Below are 22,801 nucleotides of genomic sequence, written 5' to 3' on the forward strand. Positions count from 1 at the left end.
CAAAATTAACACACAGAAATTAGTTTCATTTCTATACAATAACAACAAACAATCTGAAAATTTCAAAAACAATTCAAACACGATAGCATCAAAAAGGAAAATATACTTATGAAGTAACTTAAGGAGGTGAAAGACTTGTACAATGAAAACTACAAAACATTGCTAAAAGAAATTAAAGACAACACGAAAAATGCAAGCATGTCCCATGTTCATGGATTGAAAGAATTAATTTTGTTAAAATGTCATGACTATTCAAAGTGATCTACATATTCAATGTGATCCCTATCAAAATCTCAATGACATTTTTTGCATAAATAGAAAAACCCATCCTGAAATTCATATGGAATTTCATGTGATCCTGAAGAGCCAAAATAATCTTGAAAAAGGACAAAATTGGAGGATTCATACCTCTTGATTTCAAAACTTATTACAAAGCAACAGTAATCAACATAGTGTGGTACTGGCATAAAGACATATAGACTAATGGAATAGAATAAAGACCAGAAATACACCCTTGCATATATGTTCAAATCTTTTTTGACAGAGATGCCAAGACCATTCAATGGGGCAAGGACGGTCTTTTTAACAAACGGTGCTGGGAAAACTGGATGTTCACATGCAAAAGAATTAAGTTGGACCCTTATTTAACACCATACACAAAAATTAACTCAAAATGGACCACAGATCTAAATGTAAGACCTAAAACTACAAAACTCTTAGAAGAAAACATAGGGGAAAATCTTCCTGACAGCAGATTTGGTAATGATTATTTGGATATGACACCAAAAGCACAGGTAACAAAATAGAGAATAAATAAACTGGACTTTATGAAGATTTAAAAATTTTGTGCATCAAAAGACACTATCAACAGAGTGAAAATGCAACCCACAGGATGGGGGAAAATATTTGCAAATCATTTATCTGACAAGGGATTAATACATCCAGAGTATAGAGAGAGCTCTTAAAACTCAACAATAAAAAAAATAAACCACCAGACTAAAAATGAGCAAAGGACTTACAGAAATTTCTCCAAAGAAAATATTCAACGACCAATGAGCACATGAAAAGATGTTCAACATCACTAATCATTAGGGAAATGCAAATCAAAATTATAATGAGATACTACCTCACACCCATAAGGCTTGCTCCTATTAAAAAAAAAAAAACAATACCAGAAAACAATTGTTGGCAAGGATGTGGAAAGACTGAAATCCTTGTGCACTGTTGGTAAGTATGTAAAAAGGTACAGTTGCTGTGGAACACAGTAGAGCAGTTCCTCAAAAAATTAAACACAGGATTACCACGTAATCTAGTAATACCAATCTAAGTATATAACTAAAAAATTGAAGTTGAAGTCTGGTTATTGAAGAGATATTTATATTTGTACACATGTTCATAGTAGCATTATTCACATGCCTAAAATGTGGGAGCAACTCAAGTGTCCATCAACAGATGAATATATAAGCAAAATGTGGTATCTACATACAGTGGAATATTATTCAATCTTTAAAAAGAATGAAATTCTGCAATATGCTACAAGATGGATGAACCCATATGATGCTAAGTGAAATAAAACAGTCACAGAAAGATAAATACTGTATGATTCTACTTATATGAGGTGCTTAGATACAAAATAATAGAGACAGAAAGTATAATGATTGTTGCCAAAGGTGGAGGGAGGGGAATAGGGAGTTATCATTTAATAGGTAAAGTTTCAGTTATGAACATGAGTTATGAAGATGGATGGGGGTGATGGTTTACAGTGTTATGTATGTATTTAATATCACTGAACTGTACACTTAAATATGGTTAAAATGGTAAATTGTATGTTAAGTGTATTTTACCAGAATGAAAAGAATTTGAAAAAAAAAATTTTAAGATCTTATCAATGGGTACAGAAAGAAAGCATTTGATAAAACTCAGCATGGTAAAACTCTCAGCACTAGTAATAGAAGTGCTTTTTTGACTTGATAAATGACATTAAAAAAACCCTAGAACTCATATAGTACTTAATGAAGAAAGACTTCTTTTCCCCTAAGATCAAAATCAAGTCAAGTATATCCTCTTCTCTTACCACTTATATCTACATAACATCGGAAGTCCAAACCAGTGCAATAAGGCAAGAAAAAGAAACAAAGGTATACAGATTAGAAAGGAAGATACAAACATGTCTTTATTTGCATTCAATTGTCTATAAACACAAAGAATCCACAAAAATGCTCCTAGAGTTAATAAGCTGAGTTTATCAAAATCACAAGATACAAGATATAGATATAAATATATAGTATTTCTATACACTTTTGATGGGCAAAAAAATAAAAATTTAAGAAACAGTATCATTTATAATAACACCCCCCAAAAATATACTTAAAATAAATGTAAAAATATATGTACAGAATCTGTACACTGAAAATTATAAAAATCTAAAGAAAGTTAAAAAAAATTTAAAGTCCTGTATAAATGGAAAAATACATCACGTTTATGGAATGGAATATTTAACTTGTTATTGTTCAATAGTGGTAACTTATTATTTTTAAAATGTCAACTTTCCTCAAATTGATCTATATATTCAAGGCAATCCCACTCTAAATTCCACCAGGATATTTTAAAGATACGGACTAGTTGATATGAATAGGCAAAGGAATTAAATAGCCAATGCAATTTTGAAAGAGAACAAAGAGGAATCATACTACCTGACTTCAGGAAGCTAAAGCAATCAAGACAGGGTGGTACTGATGAAAGGATAGACATATTAAATCAACAGATCAGAATAGAGTCCTGAAATAAACCCAAACAAATATACATAGTCATTGGATTTTTGATAAAAGTAGAAGAACATGTCAATGGCGATAGTACAGTCTTCTTAACAAATGAAGTGAGAAATGCCCATATTACGTTCTTAGCAGAAAGAGAGGCATGTCCATTTTCCAGAGATGAAAGCTACATGCTACAGTCTCTATGGACCTACAAAAGACAACAAGCTTTCAAGAAAAAATTACAAGGCATACGTAAAAACAAGAAAAACCCAGCACACTCCCAAGAGATAAAGCAATCAGTAGAACTAAACTCAGTTATCTATAGCAATATGAAACTATCACCAATCTGCATTTATAAATATGCATTTTAAACTTAATACAATTACTCTAAAAGGAAAATTTATGACATTGTGTTAGATGTTAATTTAAACGTCAAAAATCTAATTCATCTTACTGTAAGTTCTATTTCTTCTACTTTTATGTACAAATTTTAAAGGCAGGAGATACAGAGATAATTGTGGCCTTGTAAAAACTGATAATTTCCACCTTCAGAAAATATTCTAATATTAGTTTCCATCTAGTGCTTTTGAAGTACCAGTGAAGAAAACAATGGGAAGTCCAAGATATGCGACTTCTTCTTCTTCTTGTCCCTAGAATCTAACATAAGGTTGGGACACGGTAGAAACGCAGTAAGTATTTAGTGCTAAACTGAAGGAAAGGGAAGATAATTTTAAAGACATAGAATGAATTATGTTTTGCTAAGTGTATTAGTTTTCTATTACTACCACAACGAATGAACACAAATGTAATGGCTTAACACAATGAAAAATGTATTATCTTACAGTTTTATAGGTCAGAATTTGACATGGGTCTCACTAGGCTAATATCAAGGGGTTGCACTGAACTACATTCCTTTTTAGAGGCTCCAAGGAAGAAGCTGTTTCCTTGCTGTTCTGAGCTTGTGGAAGACACCACATTGTTTGGCTCATGACTTTTCTAACCCCATTTCAAAAGCAGGCAGAGCAAGCTGAGTCCTTTTAAGATCACTTATCTCTGACTCTCTCTTTTCCCTCTTCTACTTTTAGGGACTCCAATGATTAGATTAGTCCCACCTCAAGGTGAACTGATTAGCAACCTTAATTATGCATCTGCATCCTTAATTCCTTTTGCCTTGTAAGACGATATATTCAGAGATTCTGGCCATTAGAATGTGTACATCTTTGGGGCCATTATTCTGAATACCCCACTATGTTTTTTGAAAATTTTATTTAAAAAAAAGGTACTCATCTGTGATACTTTAAAGACTTGAAAAGGATACATATCTATCAGTGGCTTCTATCTGCTATCTGACACATTATTATAATATAATGGTTGGAATTTAAATATAACATTAATACTTCATTTTAATTTCGTCATTCTTTTCCAGGAAAAAAAAAGGTTAAACTGCTAATATTTATATACATGACACTTTAATGGTAAAGCAAATAATTACCCAGCTTGTACTGTGAGATACAAAAGTATCATTCCCTCACAGAGCAATTCAATAAAAATAAAAATGAGGCCATTTATATCAAAGGAAAAATATGAAGGTTAAAGAAGTCAAAGCACATTCAACCATATAGCAATTCAAATAGCCTTCATTGACTGTCTTCTTCAATTAAAAAAATGCCAGGGTCAGCGTGATAGTTCCATGGACCAAAATAGTGTTTTGTGTTCACTATTTTTATAGTTAAATTATTCTTTGCCTAATAATGATAAGTATAATAGGAAGTGACATCAGCAACATGGTGGCATAAGACGGTCCTCCTTTATATCCCCCTTTTTAATTAGATATCCTTACATAAATGAATCACCTCTGTGGGTATTTTGGGACCTAGCACCTCACTCCAAGGGACCTGTGAGGAATCTCCCCCAACAGTGTAGCAAGTAAGAAACAGACAAACCTCTCTAAGGGCTGCCAAACCAGCAGGGCCAGCAAATCTGCCTAGACCCCCACTGGCTGCTATCAGGCAAAAATTGAGTACGTGCTAACCCTGGCAGGCACTCATGCATGAAAGAAAACTTGCAGAAGTCCAGCCTTCACAAAAGGACTTGAATTTGGTCAAACAGAAGGAATTATGAGAAACTTTACTGGTGCTGCTCCTCCCCCAAGGAAACACTGAACAAGGCTGATTTATCCAGTGGAGGTAACCTCTCCTTCATGGGAAAAAGAAAGCAGTGGGTAACAGGCTACCCCAGCTGGGCAGGATATGGCTGGAGAAACCCATTTCTCTTCACCAGCACCTGGAGTACTAAGGTGGGAGCTTCACAACTGAGGGAAGGGAGGATGATGGCAAAGAGAAGAAAAGAATTTCGAATAGCATTAAAGGGGTAGCACTCCAGCCATGAGCCTGTTGGAACACCACCCATTGAGATTGCTCAACTAGGTATGTGGGCACTCTCAATACACCTCAGTGCTATCACCCACACCTCCTTCCACTGTGCTGCTGGCTCCTTGTGCTCACTCCAGAGTGAACCTCCAGAAATGTGTGCTGGTAAACAGGGAGCCCACTAAGAAAACAAGCCACCACAGTCAGTGGTTTCTCACAGTAAGTGAGAAACCACAAATCTGAGCTATAGTGTCCACATTCTGAGAAACAAAAGAGGTTTCCAACAGCCAACCTGGTGAAATGTTAAAAGCCAAGTAGACATAAAAGCTTAAAAGTCTGCCCACAGGGGATAAGATGTATACTGGAGCAGATATAGCTTCACAGGGGAAAAAACTCAAATATCAACACTATAAAGATAATATGTCATATGCAGAGGGCATGAGCAGAGTTAAGGAGGTATCTACTACTTCAGATGTGACAGCATCAACCCATATCCACAAGAACTATAAATAAAACCAAGGAAATACAGCATCACAAAAAGAAAACAGTATTTTCCAGCAACCAAGCTACAAGGTGCAGAATATATGATCTAACTAATAAAGAATTCAAATTAGCTGTTCTGAAGTAACTCAACAAGTTACAAGAAAACTCAGAAAGACAATTCAATGAAATCAGGAATAAAATGATTTCTTTATTTCCTTTTCTTTATTAAAGAAAAGGAAACTATTAAAATTATTATAAAGAACCAAACAAAATTCTGAAACTGAAAATTCAATGAATGACCTGAAGTATTACGCAATAGAGAAAATCTGCAGCAGGCCTGACTATATGGAAGAAAAAAAAAATGTAACTTGGAGGACAGGAATTTTGAAATGACAGAAGAGGGAATTTAGATTAAAAAAGAGCAAAGAAAGCCAACGTGATCTATGAATATCCATCAAAAAGGCAAATATCAGAATAATCAGGGTTCCAGACAGAGAAGGGGGAGGACAGGGAGTTAATTTAAAGAAATAATAGCTGAGAACTTCCAAAATCTGAGGAAATACTTGGATATACAAGTCTACAAAGCTAATAGACAATCCTATTATCTCAATGCAAAAAGACATTCTCTGAGACTTTAAAGGCAGGCAGGGAAAAAATAAAAAACGAATTAAATCTACAATGGACTGCCATTAGGCTATCAGCAGATTTCTTTGCAGAAACTCTTCAGGCCAGGGGACAACAGAATGACATATTTGAAGGGCTGAAAGATAAAAATGGTCAGCCAAGAATGCTTTATCTAGCAAAATTATCCTTCATATATGAAGGAGAAGTAAAGTAAAGGCTTTCCCAGACAAACAAAATCTAAGGGAGTTCACCACGACTACATCTGCCTTGCAAGAAATGCTTAAAGGAGTTCTTCAAGCTGAAATGAAAACAGGCTAATCAGACAAATGAAAACATACAAAATTACACAATACACTGGCCAAATTGAGAAATATACAGTCAGACTTCGAAAACTATAACTCTGTAGTAGGATGGTGTGTTAACTATTCAACAATAGTATAAAGGCTAAATGAAAGAGAAGGAAAAGTAACTATAGATGCTATAAGTTGTTAATAAATATACAACAAAAAAGAGGTAAATTGTGACATCAATAATATAAAGGGAGGAGCAAAATGGTAGACACATTAGGGAGTAAAAATAAGTTGCTTTCAGCCTGAATTGGACTTTTTTATGTGTAAGATGTTTTACACATAACCCCCTTGGTAACAATAAAACAAAAATCTGGAGGAGATCCACAAAAGACAAAAAAGGGGGAAAAAGAGCATACCACCATGGAAAATAACCAATATACAAATGCAGGCAGAAAGAGAAAAATATTGGAAATACAAAACCAAAATGCAATTAATAAAGTGGCATTAATAAGTCCTCACATATTAATAATTACTCTAAATATAAATGGATTGAATTCACCAATCAAAAGGCACATAAGTGGCTGGATGGATGAAAAACAAGACCCAACTGTATGGTGCCAACAAGAAAACTTTAAGGATGCACATAAACTCAAAGTGAAAGGATGAAAAGATATTCCACGCAAGTGGAAATCAAAAGGAAGCTGGGACAGCTATACTTATAACAATCAAAATAGCTGGAAAATCTACAAATATATAGAAACTAAACAACAAACTCGTGGACAACCAATGGGTGAACGAAGAAATCAAAATGGGAATCAAAGATTATCTTAAAACAAATGAAAATAAAAACACATATGTAAACCTATAGGATGCTGCAAAAGCAGATGAGAGGAAAGTTTATAGTAATAAATGCAGATATTAAGAAATGGGAAAAATTGCAAAGAAACAATCTAACTTTACACCTTGAGAAATCAATACATGACAAGAGAACCAAGTACAGCCTATGGGGAAAGGACAGTCTCTTCAACAAGTGATGCTGGGAAAACTAGATAACCATACACAGAAAAGAAAGTTGGGCCTATCCTACACTACTCACAAAAATCACCTTGAAAGGGATCAAAGAGTAAACATAAGACCTGATATAAAACGCCCTGAAGTAAACATAGGATGGAAGATCTTTGATATTGGTCTTGGCACTGATATTTTGCATATGACACTGAAAGCACAAATAACAAAAGAAAAAATCAACAGCGGAACTATATCAATCTTAAAAGCTTCTACACAGCAAAAGCAACAATAGCACAATTAAAAGGCACCTACAGAATGGGAGAAATTATTTGCAAACCATGTAATGAATAGGGGATTAATATCCATCATTTACAAAAAATTCATATAACTCAGTAACAAAAACCAAACAAACAAGCAAATAATCCAATTTTAAAATGGGCAGAGGAACCGAAGAGGCATTTTTCCAAGGAAGACATGCAAATGGCCAACAGGTACATGAAAAAATTACGAATCACCTGGAAAATACAAATCAAAACCACAGTGAGGAGACGCTGGGAGGGCTCACGCCAAGGAGTACTTCCCAGAACTTCTGCTGCCAGTGCCCTTGTCCCCACGGTGAGCCACAGCCACCCCCCGCCTCTGCAGGAGACCCTCCAACACTAGCAGCCTTGTGGCTGACAGGATCATGGTGCTCCAGCCGGGTGTCAGGCCTGTGCCTCTGAGGTGGGAGAGCCGAGTTCAGGACACTGGTCCACCGGAGACCTCCCAGCTCCACGTAAAATCAAAAGGCAAAAGCTCTCCCAGAGATCTCCATCTCAACATAAAACCCAGCTCCACTCAACAACCAGCAAGCTACAGTGCTGGACACCCTATGCCAAACAACTACCAAGACAGGAACACAACCACACCCATTAGCAGACAGGCTGACTAAAATCATAATAAGGTCACAGACACCCCAAAACACACCACTGGACACGGTCCTGCCACCAGAAAGACAAAATCCAGCCTCATCCACCAGAACACAGGCACTAGTCCCCTGCACCAGGAAGCCTACACAACCCACTGAACCAGCCTTAGCCACTGGGGGCAGACACCAAAAACAACAGGAACTACGAACCTGCAGCCTGTGAAAAGGAGACCCCAAACACTGTAAGTGAAGCAAAATGAGAAGACAGAGAAACACGCAGCAGATGAAGGTGCAAGGTAAAAACCCACCAGACCTAACAAATGAAGAGGAAATAGGCAGTCTACCTGAAAAAGAATTCAGAATAATGATAGTAAAGATGATCCAAAACCTTGGAAATAGAATGGAGAAAATACAAGAATCGTTTAACAAGGACCTAAAAGAACTAAAGAGCAAACAAACAATGATGAACAACACAATAAATGAAATTAAAAATTCTCTAGAAGGAATCAATAGCAGAATAACTAAGGCAGAAGAATGGATAAGTGACCTGGAAGATAAAATAGTGGAAATAACTACTGCAGAGCAGAAAAAAGAAAAAAAGAATGAAAAGAATTGAAGGCAGTCTTAGAGATCTCTGGGACAACATTAAACGTACCAACATTCGAATTATAGGGGTCCCAGAAGAAGAAAAGAAAAAGAAAGGGACTGAGAAAATATTTGAAGAGATTATAGTTGAAAACTTCCCTAATATGGAAAAGGAAATAGTCAATCAAGTCCAGGAAGCACAGAGAGTCCCATACAGGGTAAATCCAAGGAGAAACATGCCAAGACACATATTAATCAAACTATCAAAAATTAAATACAAGAAAAAATATTAAAAGCAGCAAGGGAAAAACAACAAATAATATACAAGGAAATCCCCATAAGGTTAACAGCTGATCTTTCAGCAGGAACTCTGCACGCCAGAAGGGAGAGGCAGGACATATTTAAAGTGATGAAAGGAAAAAACCTACAACCAAGATTACTATACCCAGCAAGGATCTCATTCAGATTCAACGGAGAAATGAAAACCTTTACAGACAAGCAAAAGCTAAGAGAATTCAGCACCACCAAACCAGCTTTACAACAGATGCTAAAGGAACTTCTCTAGGCAGGAAACACAAGAGAAGGAAAAGACCTACAATAACAAACCCAAAATAATTAAGAAAATGGTAATAGGAACATACATATTGATAATTATCTTAAATGTAAATGGATTAATTGCTCCAACCAAAAGACACAGACTGGCTGAATGGATACAAAAACAAGACTGGCATATATGCTGTCTACAAGAGACCCACTTCAGACCTAGGGACACATAGAGACTGAAAGTGAGGGGATGGAAAAAGATATTCCATGCAAATGGAAATCAAAAGAAAGCTGGAGTAGCAATTCTCATATCAGACAAAATAAACTTTAAAATAAAGACTATTACAAGAGACAAAGAAGGACACTACATAATAATCAAGGGATCAATCCAAGAAGAAGATATAACAATTGTAAATATTTATGAACCCAACATAGAAGCACCTCAATACATAAGGCAAATACTAACAGCCATAAAAGGGGAAATCAACAGTAACACAGTAATAGTAGGGAACTTTTAACACCCCACTTTCACCGATGGTCAGATCATCCAAAATGAAAATAAATAAGGAAACACAAACTGTAAATGATACATTAAACAAGTGGACTTAATTGATATTTATAGGACATTCCATCTAAAAACAACAGAATACACTTTCTTCTCAAGTGCTCATGGGACATTCTCCAGGATAGATCATATCTTGGGTCACAAATCAAGCCTTGGTAAATGTAAGAAAATTGAAATTGTATCAAGTATCTTTTCTGACCACAACACTATGAGACTAGATATCAATTATAGGAAAAAATACAAACACATGGAGGCTAAACAATACACTACTTAATAACCAAGAGATCACTGAAGAAATCAAAGAGAACATCAAAAAATATCTAGAAACAAATGACAATGAAACCACAATGACCCAAAACCTATGGGATGCAGTAAAAGCAGTTCTAACAGGGAAGTTTATAGCAATACAATCCTACCTCAAGAAACAAGAAACATCTCAAATAAACAACCTAACCTTACACCTAAAGCAATTAGAGAAAGAAGAACAAAAAAACCCCAAAGTTAGCAGAAGGAAAGAAATCATAAAGATCAGATCAAAACCACAGTGAGATCTATCACCAAGAAAAAAAGAGTGACAAGTGTTGGTGAAGATATGGGAAAAAAAAGGGAACTCTTGTGCACAGCTGTTGGGACTATAAACAGTTTAGCCACTACAGAGAAGAGTATAGGAGTTCCTCAAAAAATTACAAACAGAACTACCACATGATGTAGCAATCTGACTTCTGGGCATATATCCAAAGGAAATGAAAACAGGTTATCAAAGTGATACGTGCACTACCAAGTTTAATGCAGCATTATTCACAATAACCAACGTACAAAAACAACCTAAGTGTCCACCAATGAATAAATGTGGTGTGTGTGTATATATATATTCCATTATATATATGAAATATATATGTATATATATAAAATATATATGGAAATGGAATACTACTCAGCCACAAGCAAAAAGGAAATCCTACCATTTGCAACAACATGATGGATAGTGAGGATTTATGCTAAGTGAGATAAGCCAGACACAGAAAGACAAATATTACAAATTATCTCTTATATGTGGAATATAAAAAAATATTGAATACAAGGAAACAGAATGGAAGGGTGGTTACTAGGGGATCAGGCTTGGGGAAATGGGAGATATATTGTTTAAGGTACACACTTGCAACTAGTATATAAATTAAGACCTGGAGATATAATACCCAGTACAATGATTATAGACAACAAAACTGAATCATAAACATGAAACCTGCTAAGAGCCTATGTGTTAATTATTCCCATCACTAAAGAAATGATAATTAGGGGATGTGATAGAGGTTTTAGCTAACACTATAATGGCAATCATACTGAAATATAAATATATAAATTCAATATCTTACACATCTTAAACCTATATAACATTATATGTCAGTTATTTCTCAATGAGTATAATTCAATGTTTAACGGATAAGGAAATAATTTATTTACAGATGGACTGTAATGTCACTTTTATTACTCACAAGTGTTAGGTGTTCCCCAGTAGAAAATCAACCAAAGAAATAAAATATTTGCCTCAATAGTGTGACTGCCAACACTTAAAATTAAAATTGTACTGTTGACAATGTTCTGAAACATTTCATGTCCAAAAAATTATATAGTAGTAAATAATATATGGGGAAGATCTTTATAAATGTTAGGCATAAATCTAAATATGAACTGAAACTTCCTAATCACAATTAAAATTATAAAATATGCAGTATGTCATTTATATATTTATATATAATAGTTATATGTGTTATGAGTATATATACATATGTAAGTTATACATCTGAGATTTAAAAAAACCCTCTTTGTATACTTTTATAGCCATAAACAAATCAATCTTGAAATAACAAAAATGACTTGAATGTGATACAAATACTTTGTAGAAAATAGGAAAGAAGTCTTTTGAAAGATTCTCCCTCCAAAAGTAAATTGTAAATAGAGGCAGATACATACACACACAGCAGTCAATGCTCTCTCAATTTACCAATCCTATTTTGTGTCATATTTTGTCATACAACATAGAAACTAGAGCTATAAATATATACTAGAATGTTAGATTTTCAAAAAATAGTTGAAAAGTAACCAATTACTCCACAAAAGAAAAACAAGTCATCTTGCACATAGTTGATATAGATTCACAGAACTCTATATTGTTTTGTTCACGAAAAAGTCTTGCATGTTTCTATACCCATATCAGCTCAACAGTGAGTTGGCACCTTCTGAAGAGTCAGAAAAATGTGAGAATACCCAATTTCTTCTTGTGGCCCTAGTGCTAGAGACACTAACAAGAAAGAGGGAACCAAAACAGGGAGAGTTTTATAAAGGGTATATTAATAAATTGAAGAATTTTTAGACACCCAATTACACATTTTTTTCATATTATTTACTTGTGGGACAACATGACTCTATGTAAATATGTGTAATTGGAGTGCCAGAAGTTAGAGGGAAGAGAAAGTTGAGAGGAAGTGGGGACAACAATAAGAATAATTTGTGACTTCCCAACAATTAAGTTAAAGAGGCATGTTGTAAACATCAGAGCAATCATAAAATAAATAAAATGAAGGAATATAGCTAATAAGCCAGAAGAGAATATAAGATGGAATAAACATTTTCAATACAAGGCAGAGAAAAGGAGGAAAAGGAATAGAACAGAGAGAAAAAGAAAACAAATAGCAAAATGAAACATTTAAAATCACCCATATCAGTATTACATTAAATATAAATGAAATAAACAGGAGTTAAAATATAAGTTTGTCAGACTAGTTTAAAAAACAAACAAACAAAAAAAGACCAAATTCTATGCTACATGCCTAAAGTATGAAATATCACAAATGTGCATCAAGACGAATGCAGAAACAAATTGCTATAATCATACAATGGAATACTATTAAGCAATAATAATGACTAAACTACTGATAGAGTTAACAACATGGGTAAATTTCAAAACAGCATACTGAGCAAAAGACTCCCCCCCACCCCACACACACACACATAAGTGTTGGATGATTCTATTTTTATATAATAATAGAGCATTTACAACTACTACTCTACAGTGATAAAAATAAGATACATAGTTTCCTGGTATGTAGGGAGGGCTGAATAAGGGAAGCTATAGAATATTTCACTTCACGATTGGGGTGATATTTAAACAGATGTACATCAAAGTGAGAGAATTCATTGCAGCTTATGTCAATCATAATTTAATAAAATTCAGAAGGAGTACTAAATTAGAAATGAATAAAAATATTATATCCAGAAATGTTATTGTTAACATGCTAAAAGATGCTTAACAACAGTTTAATTTATGGTGTGTAAGCTTAAAATTATAATTAACAACAATGTCAAGACTAATTAGTAATTAATGTTCTACAAAAAATTATTTATACACACAAACTCACATATACATACACACTCACATACATACACACACATATCTAAACACACACATAAAATAATTACCAATTGAAGCTGAGTACATTTGTTTCATGTGAGTTTCAATGACAGAAGGATCCCGAGAGCTGTAACTTCCCAATTCAGGGTAAAAGCTGGAGCCAATGTCATCTGGGGGGTTGTGTTTCCCTTGTGGATATTTCTTGGCTATTCTAAGGTCCCAATGCGAGAGGATTGGATGGTTCCAATGTACATATTTACCATCAAATTGTGGATTTCCATACCAGCTGTAATAAAATATATGTAAATAATAATTCCGAGGTGGCAGTTCTTCCAGGTAAGGTTCAGAGGCTTTGGAAGGTTTCACAGTGATTTCAACACTTTTTAAATTCTTGACGTTTGTTTCACTGTCGATTTTGTCACTCTTTTGGGAATCAAAAGTTTTTACCAAATGAGGAGTTTGTTGCCGAATTTCTGGAAGAAGGTCAAGTCCAAAAGGATCTCCAAAAGCAGCTTTATGTGGTCTCAGCATTTTTAAACCCATCATCAGAGAGAAAATAAATAGAATAAAAAGTGACAAAGTGATGCAAGTCCTTCTTCGAAACTTTGCCATGATGTCATACTTTAAATTCCAAAATGGTAAATGTTTAGCTGTAATTTATTGAAAACCGGTAATTAATAAGTGGTATTAACAATATTTTCCAATATATTCAAAAGGAAAACTAAAACCATAAAGTGTTACACTGCAAAATTTTAAAGTGCATTATGACATTAACTATATAATCAAATATTAATATCTACAAAAGAATCTACACATGGCTAGACTGAACAGCAGTATGTATTTGGAAATATCACAATTACATTTTTGTCAGACAAAGATTTTAAGAATTTAAGAAAATGAATACATTCTTCATCATTTGGACAGATTTTACATATACTGACTATAGAAAGGAAACATTCCATATAGAGAGACTAAAATTTTCTAAATATAAATATAAAATGAAAAGTTCATATTTAAAAACAAAATATTTATGAGTATATTAAAAACCTAGTCATTAAATGGAATTTCAAAAACTTATTCTTTGACTACCTCACTTCTAATGACCTGTTCTTCCACCGCATTTCACCAACTCAGGTGTCATACTCATGATCTTGATCTCGTCATTTTCAATCAAAATTGTTATTTCATTTTTTTCCATTTTCTACACATCACTTTTTTTCTTCATGTTTTGTCTCTAGTGAAGCAGTTTATAGCCCATAGTCCAGCACTGAAATTCCTCACTTGCAAAACAGTAGGCCCTCCATATCCACAGGTTGTTTGAATCCACGGATGAGGAACCCACAGAGGGCAAACTGTACTATGCCACTTTACATAAGGAATTTGAGCATCCACAGATTTTGGTATCCACGTGGGTCCTGGAACCAATCCCAGCCCCCTCACGGATACCAAAGGACAACTGTACCCTTAACTTCCTTTACTTCTCTCCTTCCTTAATACTTATCTGGTAGAACCTCAAATAAATGATGCCTGGCTTGACCTTGATCCAGAATCACATAATGATATTGGAGAAAAACACACACCATGTTGACTTTTCACTCTGAATTTATGACCATAAATTTCGGACATTCAAGATGGCTTAACAAGCCTATTACTATACCCCAGTACTTTCACTTTTCTAACCTCAAAAGAATTATTTCATTCCTTCTCATTTTTCATCAAACGTGCTACTACATCACCAATTTCCTTTATTCTCTTCAGATAGCCATGTTTTATACTTTGTAGAGAAAACAGAATCAATCACATAAGAAATCCTTTATCTTCCTATTAAGAAATTAACCTAGTAATATCTACTGTTTTATGTCAGCAAATATTTCCAATTTTAACTTTAGTATTGTTTCACTGCTTTGCTTTCCTTCTTCAAGAAGTGCTATTACTTTTATTGAATCTTTGCTGAATTTTTACAACTGCACCTTCTCTTTTTCACCTCTTTCTTCATTTAATTTTGATTTTTAAGTGTCTTGTTACCCTCTATTTCTCATATGGCATTATCTGTTATGTTTGTCTTCTAGTCTTCAGTTAGGAATATGAATTTTGTCAATTTTAATTATTTTAATATTCTCTCATTTCTGAGTTTTCATAATTGTAATTTACTTGTTCATTCATATCTCACATACTTTGTTTACTTCTATTTAAATATTAGGTTACAGTTGTTATATATTTATGAACATGGTTCTCTGGCATGCTTCAAGTATTTACAAGTTTAACTTTTTTGCCCATAGTGACTTTGTATGGAATTTGACTGAAATTCTTTTTTCTGTTGCTAAATATTACCATGAAATAATTTTTCCTTAATGTTTGAAATGAATGTTCAATCATGATAATTTTTCTAGCTTCACAACTCTAGCAATCATTCTTCTGTTGTTTTTGTGAAGTTTTAATATGGCCTTGAATTTTTTTCCGAGATCAGTTGGGGTTTTCTCCATTCCCACATTTACCTGGAATTTGTTATTTCCCTCACTTTTATTTTGTTCCTAACCTGCTCAATTTGAAAGTTATTTCCAGAAGTTACTCTTCAATATGAGGCTTTGTCCTGAAAATGAGTTTCAGCTACTTAGATTTATTTTTAAAATTTATAAATAAATAAATTTATCTTTTTGTTATTGATTTCTAGTGTGAGTCAACTGAAAACATTCCCGGTGTGATTTCAATCCTTTGAACTATGTTGAGACTTGCTTTAAGGCTCAACCTATGAACAATTTTGTTAAGTATCCCATATGCACCAGAAAGGAATATATATTCTGCAGCTAGTGGTTACTGAGTTCTACATATGTCTACCAAACCAAATACACTAAGCATGTGGGTTATATTTTTCATATTCTCACTCATCTTTCTTCTACTTGTGTTGAAAATCCCCCACCATCATTATGCCATGTCTATAACTGCTTACATTATATAATTGTCACTGATGTTATTATGTGGAGACAAATTTAGGAGTTATATTTTCCTAAAGTATTAAATCTTGTTTTATAATGAAATGTTCCTTCCCTTCTCTACTGATGGGTTTCGACTTAAATTCCACTCTAATATTAATATAGCTATAACTTATTTTATTGGGTTCATGTTGGCACAGTATATCATTTTTATCACCTCATCATCACCTTAAATGACTAGTTTTTTTTTTTGAAATATGACATTGCTTTATTGTTATTGTTGGTTTTAATCTAATCTGATAGTCTCTGTCCAATAATTATAGTATTCAGCACATTTACAATTCTACAAATATCGATACTATAGCTTTAAATCTGCTTCCTACTTTTATCCTTAAATCTACCCTTACCCTTCTACTTGCTTTCCTTTTGGATTCCTTCTTACCGGCCCTATTTTCTCTCTTATCTTCTTTTTAATTGTTTCATTCTTCCCTATTTCCTTGTTAATCATACAATCTCTTTGCTATTAATTTAGTTATCTTAGTGATTACAAGCATGTACCCTCACTTGTCAAAATCCAGTATGAATTAGAACTTTACTGTTTCTTAAACAATGAAAGCACTCTTAGAAGATTTTGTTTCCTTTATCCCTGCCCCAACTTTTGGCTCCTATTTTGGTATATTTTATTTTTTTACACATACCTTATACCCCTCCAGATATTATATTGTTCTGTACAGTCAATGTTCATTATATTTACCCTTTCCTTTGTTCTTCACTTGCTCCATCTCCATACTTCCATTTAAAATAATCTCCCTTAGGATGAAGAAATAATTCCCTTTAATAGGGTCTTTGGTGTTGGTCTGCTGATACTCTTTTCATATTAGTTTGTTTGAAAGTATCTTTATTTTGCCTTCACTTGGACTTTTTATGTATACACTTCTATATTCATAATTATTTTCTTTCAGCACCGCCCTTATCTTCTGTCTTTGACTGTCTATGATGAAAATCCAACTATTATTTTTTCTCTTTATTCCTTTAAGGATAATGTATTTTCTTTTTCTCTGGTTACTTTTAATATTTTTTCTCTTCATCTTTGGTTTTCAGCTGTTTTCCTATGGAATATATAGGAGTACGGTTCTCTTAACTTTTATCTTGCTTGAGGTTCAAAGTGCCTCTTCAATCTCTGGGTTGGTATCTTTCCTTAGTTTTGTAAAACTCTTGAACATTATCTCTTCAAATACCACTTTTGCTCAATTATTGCTCTCTCATCTCTCATTATGGAATACGTTACACACATCAGAATTTTATGTCCCATGTGTTTCTTAAATATTCTTTAAAATTTTCCTCCTTTTGTCTCTCCATGGTTGTCTGAGTATTTACTTCTGCACTATTTTCAGTTTCCTGATTCTCTTCAGCAGTGACTAATTAATTTCAGTTATAATTTTAGTCTTAGAATTTCCATTTGACTCTTCTTAGAGATATCAGTTCTCTGCTAAAATTTTCCATCTTCTTTTTTAACTCCTTGAATTTTTTAATCCCATTTATTTAAAGTCCACCTCTAATAACCTGAATCTGAAATCTTAGGATTCTGTTTCTATTGCCTGTTTGGTTTTTTCCTCTTAATATCTGGACAGTAACTCTTTTTTTTATAGGCTAGGTTATTTTTTTACTGAATGCCAGACATCACATATGAAAATTTTCAGAGACAATGTGAGGCTCTATATATTATTTTCCTTCAGAGAAAGCTTACTTTTGCTTCTTGAAGACTTCTAGGGTAGAGGAAGATTATCTTAATATAATCACAGACTGAAATCTTCAAAACTAGGTATAAGTCCTTCCGAAGATTTGGTGTATTTCTGATTCATCTTTACTCCTTTATACTCATGGGTTCTGAAATCAAAGTCACAGGTATTTATCAAGATCCCTCCTCTAGGATGGGCTTTGGAAGGGCCCTGAATTCCAATTTTGGTCCCCAAAGAGCCATGAAAGTACCAAATGCTCTGTTCATTTTCTCAGCCGCCACTTTCTACTTATATTCTCAGCTTCTCTGCAGCTACTTTTGAATCAGAGGTTTTAAATAACCCCCCCTATTTCCTACCCTAATGTCTCAAAGAAAAATTAAGTTTTAGGGCTAGAATCATTCAAATACTTATATAATCCCACCTGAATTCCCCTGTATCCTTAGTATAGTGAAAGGCTTTCTATACCTATGACTCAAAATTCAGATGCAATAAATAAAAAACAGATTAACTTAACTACATTAATTTTTAAATATATATATGAAAAGCACTATAAAATAAAGTGAAAGGACAACTGACAAACTGAATGAAAATATTTGCAAGATCTTCTGTGTCACTCAAAACTAGAAAAATGTAAATTAAAACCTCACAAAGGTATCATTTCTTATCTATGAGATTGGCAAAAAATAAAAAGTATGAAACTACATCCTGTTGGCAAAACAGTGAGAAGCACTCCTATGCATTGCTAGTGAATACAAATTTGTACAACATTTTTTGGGAACTGGCAATATCTAACAAAATTACACATCCATTTTCCTTTTGACTCAGCAATCCTACTTCATGGAATTTACCTTGAAAATACACAACCAATAGTAAATACATAAGTTCATATACAGCATTGTTTGTAATTGTAAAATGTTGAGTATTCAGAAAAAAATGAGAAAGAGCTCTTTGAGATGACGGAAAGTGATTTTCTGGATATACTGGCTAAATGAAAAAAGCAAAATGCAAGTAAGAAAAAATACATTTTCTCAAGTGAGCAAAAGAAACACAGAAAACAAGAATCTAATAAGGTTGATTATCTACAGAGTTAGAAACTGGGTGGAAAATAAGGGGAGATGAAAATGGGGTAGAAGGGTAGGGAATGGAAGTAACTCTTCTCTGAGTATAACATTTTATGCAGTTTTGTCTTTTTGAGCCACATTATATTTCACATATTCAAAACAAACGAAAAATATTTAATGTTAAACTCCAGTTAGTAAGTGGGTTATTTTTTGCTATGAAACAGGTTAGCAATTCTTAAAATACTTAATGTGTATTGTAAAAATAAGCAATATATGCTGTGAAATGGGGCCCAGGTTTTTCACTGACAAAAAAAAAAAGTGAGTTACAAATGTAGGAAGTGGGAGGCTAAAACAAAACTTGTGTTGTCAGATTGTAATTGTCAGTATCAGTATGGATGTACGGCTTTTAAAAGATCAATAAATAGGAGTGTGTGTGTGGGTAGGTGGGTGTGTACACATATAAATACATGCAATTTATTTCCTAGCTCTGTCCACTGAGAGAGTATAGAACCAAGGAAATCCTGGCAGCAATAAACACATCTGATGACAAGACTCTGAATTGTATGTACCCCTGTCTACTTGATAGAACCAGGTTGATTCCAAGAACGTGGCTGAGAAAGTACAAGATGAGCTTGGGACATCTTGCCAGAAAGTCAGGAAGTAGTCAAAAAGTGTAGAGACACGTCCATAGGACACAGGAGTCAGCTTGAAGGGGCAACTACTGACTAAATCTGGGACAATTTCAGCATCAAAATAATGACAAAGAATAAGAAGTTATAGACATTAAAATAAGAATTCATGAATCTATACTGACATTTTTAAAATGTAAAAATAAACAAATGGAATAAAGAAGACATTTTAGAATACCAACTAATAAATTTAGATGGAATAATGAAATTGGACTATCACTATTTGGCTACTACCATAACTGTATCAAGGAAGAATCATTAATGGATATTAAATGAGGGGTTAAAAGAAGCAGGGTTTATGAGAAACAGGATATCTACATATTGGCAAAGCATCTCCCCCCCAAAAGATATCCAATTAACTACAAAGAGAGACATAGTAACTTAACAGTGCAGAACCTAGCAGACACCACCTTAAACAAGTGATCAAAATTAACTTTAGCAGTTAATTTTGAATAAGTAGATATCTTGAGTCTACAGAGTGGATGCTCTAAGAAGAACACAGAATCACTGCTGTGGTATTTCTGTCAGTATTAGTCCGGATCTAATCACAAAGATACATCAGACAACATATTAAGATACTCACATACACAGATATGTACCTACATATATATATATATATATGTATACATATATGCATATGTACACATATTACATATAATATGTATGTGAAATTATATACAATGTAATATACGAGTGTGTATGTGTGTGTGTGTAATGATAAAGCAAATGTGGCAAAATATTACCATTTGGTGAAGCTGCAGGAAAAATATACAGGGATTGTCGAGTTGTTTGTATTATTTTTGAATCTTTTCTTTAAGTCTAAAATTATTTGAAAATGGAAAAGAAAAAAAAAAAAGACTATCACCAGCAAACTGGAGGACATGAACTCTTAAAATAATACCTGCTTATTTCGGGGAAGGACCAACTCATACAGTCCTTAAGCTTTGCACTGCAGGACTCCAGGGAGTGATATTCCTATGTATGGAATGTGACAGCGTTGTGCATAGGAATAAAGGGATGAGATAACCATTTTGACCTGCTTCTATGATTTACCGTCCTAAAATTTCCAAGTTGTCAAGATAAAAACAAATCCTTCCCTTTACTTAAAGAAGGTAAGAATTTTGACAAGCCATTAAGTAGAAAAAAAAATTATGGATATAATATGATCTCAACTACAGAGAGGAAGGAAGTGTACTGAAACATGTAAAATGATTACCTCTGGGTAATCATTTACTCAGTGATATTTTCTTATGCTGTCTTCTAAAATTAGAACATAATATTTCATAAGGAAGAAAAGTTTGTTTGGAGTAGGTATTTTATAAGGAAATAATCAATGGTAATGAATATTGACAAATCATAAAGAATGGGAGGAATGACTACTAGATTCAGAAATTAGTAAGACATTGATTTTTGAAATGTTGATCAGCTGAATGGGTGAAATGCATGGAAGAGTCAGGATACATAATGGAAAGAATATTGATTTTGAAATATGAAGATCTAAGTTCAAATCAGCTATGTTGACCTAACTGTGTGACCCTGAGTTTTTTTTAATCGTCCTAAAAGAAAAAAATAAACTGTTCTGTTTTCTGATAAAGTTGTTCTGTAAATCATGCAAGATAACGTATGTGAAATAAAATGTAAAAGGGTAATGTTTTAATCAAATGTAAATACTGATCGGATTTTAAAAAAAGAAAAGTGAAGAAATATATGAAACAAATAGTTCTGAGACATTTTTCTATTTGTTAGATTCATTTCTCAGAGCTATGGATGAACACAAAACACAAAATATCTATTTATAAAAGCCGCAATTCCACCCCCCCCCCTTTTGCCTCTAAATCTAATTTCTCTTTTCCTTTTATTTAATTCATTCAGTTAAAATGTTTATCACATCATTATAGGTGATCCACTGGCTCTCCCCCAACCTCCTGATCCCAGTGAACAATAAGGCATCTCAACCTAAATAAAGGCAGCAAACCACTGTGATTAAAAGTATGGGCTCTGCAGTTCAAATGCCTGGGTTCAAATTCTAGCTGTGCCTTTTTTTAGCCATTTCACCTACAGAAGTGGCTTGATCTTTTCCCTGCTTCTTTTCTCATCTTCATGAGTTACTACCTCACTCAGAGGATTTTTGTGAGGATGAAATAAGTTAATGTTATAAAACCCTTAGAATCATTTCTGGCTTAGTGTAACACTGAATAAATATGAACAATTATTTATTCTCATGATGATTATTATTAAAGATGGGTGTCTGGCAAGCAATCAGTAACACATAGTTTACTCTAAATACCTATTCTCCATATATCTAACTTTTGAAATACTACTCTAATCCTTCAAGAAAAGGCTGAACTGTTGCCTCTTCTTGATACCTCTCCCAATGATTCCAGGGTGAAAAGTACTCACTTTCCCATACAGTCTATTATTACACCATTACCTACTTTTTAAATTGGCTTTTTTAATGTATTGCTTCATGCTATTTAATGTATTATACCCCCTACTAGATTGTTCCATAAGGTCCAGAAATGGAGTCCTTACCTTTACAATCTAGTAGAACCCAATATGTTTTACATTTAGTCAGTGGCCATTAAATGTTCAGCTTAAAGAATTTAATGTCTGGCCCTTTTGTTTCTGACATTGGTGTCTATTTGGGCAGTATGTGTATAAACAGATTCTTCAGTCTATACTAAACATATTATATAGGAAGAATCATAGATAGATAGACCTAATAATTTCAAAAATCCATTTTAATAAAAATTATCATGTCCAACTTAGCAAAACGATGAAACTTGAGATGCCTAGCAGGTCTAACGATTTTTAGTAGAAAAGGAGTGGTAGAACTACTTATT

The 22,801-nt window shown here is 33.6% G+C and overlaps 1 protein-coding gene across 4 annotated transcripts in view; it reads right to left on the reverse strand.

Moving 5' to 3' along the window:
* The window catches only part of MANEA (mannosidase endo-alpha), a 71,469-nt gene that overhangs the window by 46,477 nt on the left and 2,191 nt on the right, over nucleotides 1-22,801 (reverse strand). For 3 of the 4 annotated variants that reach the window (XM_082405257.1, XM_082405258.1, XM_082405260.1), the window contains exon 2: nucleotides 13,608-14,189. The exons of the other annotated variant lie outside the window; for it this stretch is intronic. In XM_082405257.1, the coding sequence (XP_082261383.1) occupies nucleotides 13,608-14,151 (544 nt within the window). In that variant the 5' untranslated portion in view covers nucleotides 14,152-14,189. The remainder of the gene's footprint in view (nucleotides 1-13,607; nucleotides 14,190-22,801) is intronic. 4 annotated transcript variants of the gene reach the window in all.

The sequence above is a fragment of the Balaenoptera borealis genome (genome assembly GCF_965194805.1).
Source record: "Balaenoptera borealis genome assembly, chromosome: 9".
Classification (NCBI taxonomy): domain Eukaryota; kingdom Metazoa; phylum Chordata; class Mammalia; order Artiodactyla; family Balaenopteridae; genus Balaenoptera; species Balaenoptera borealis.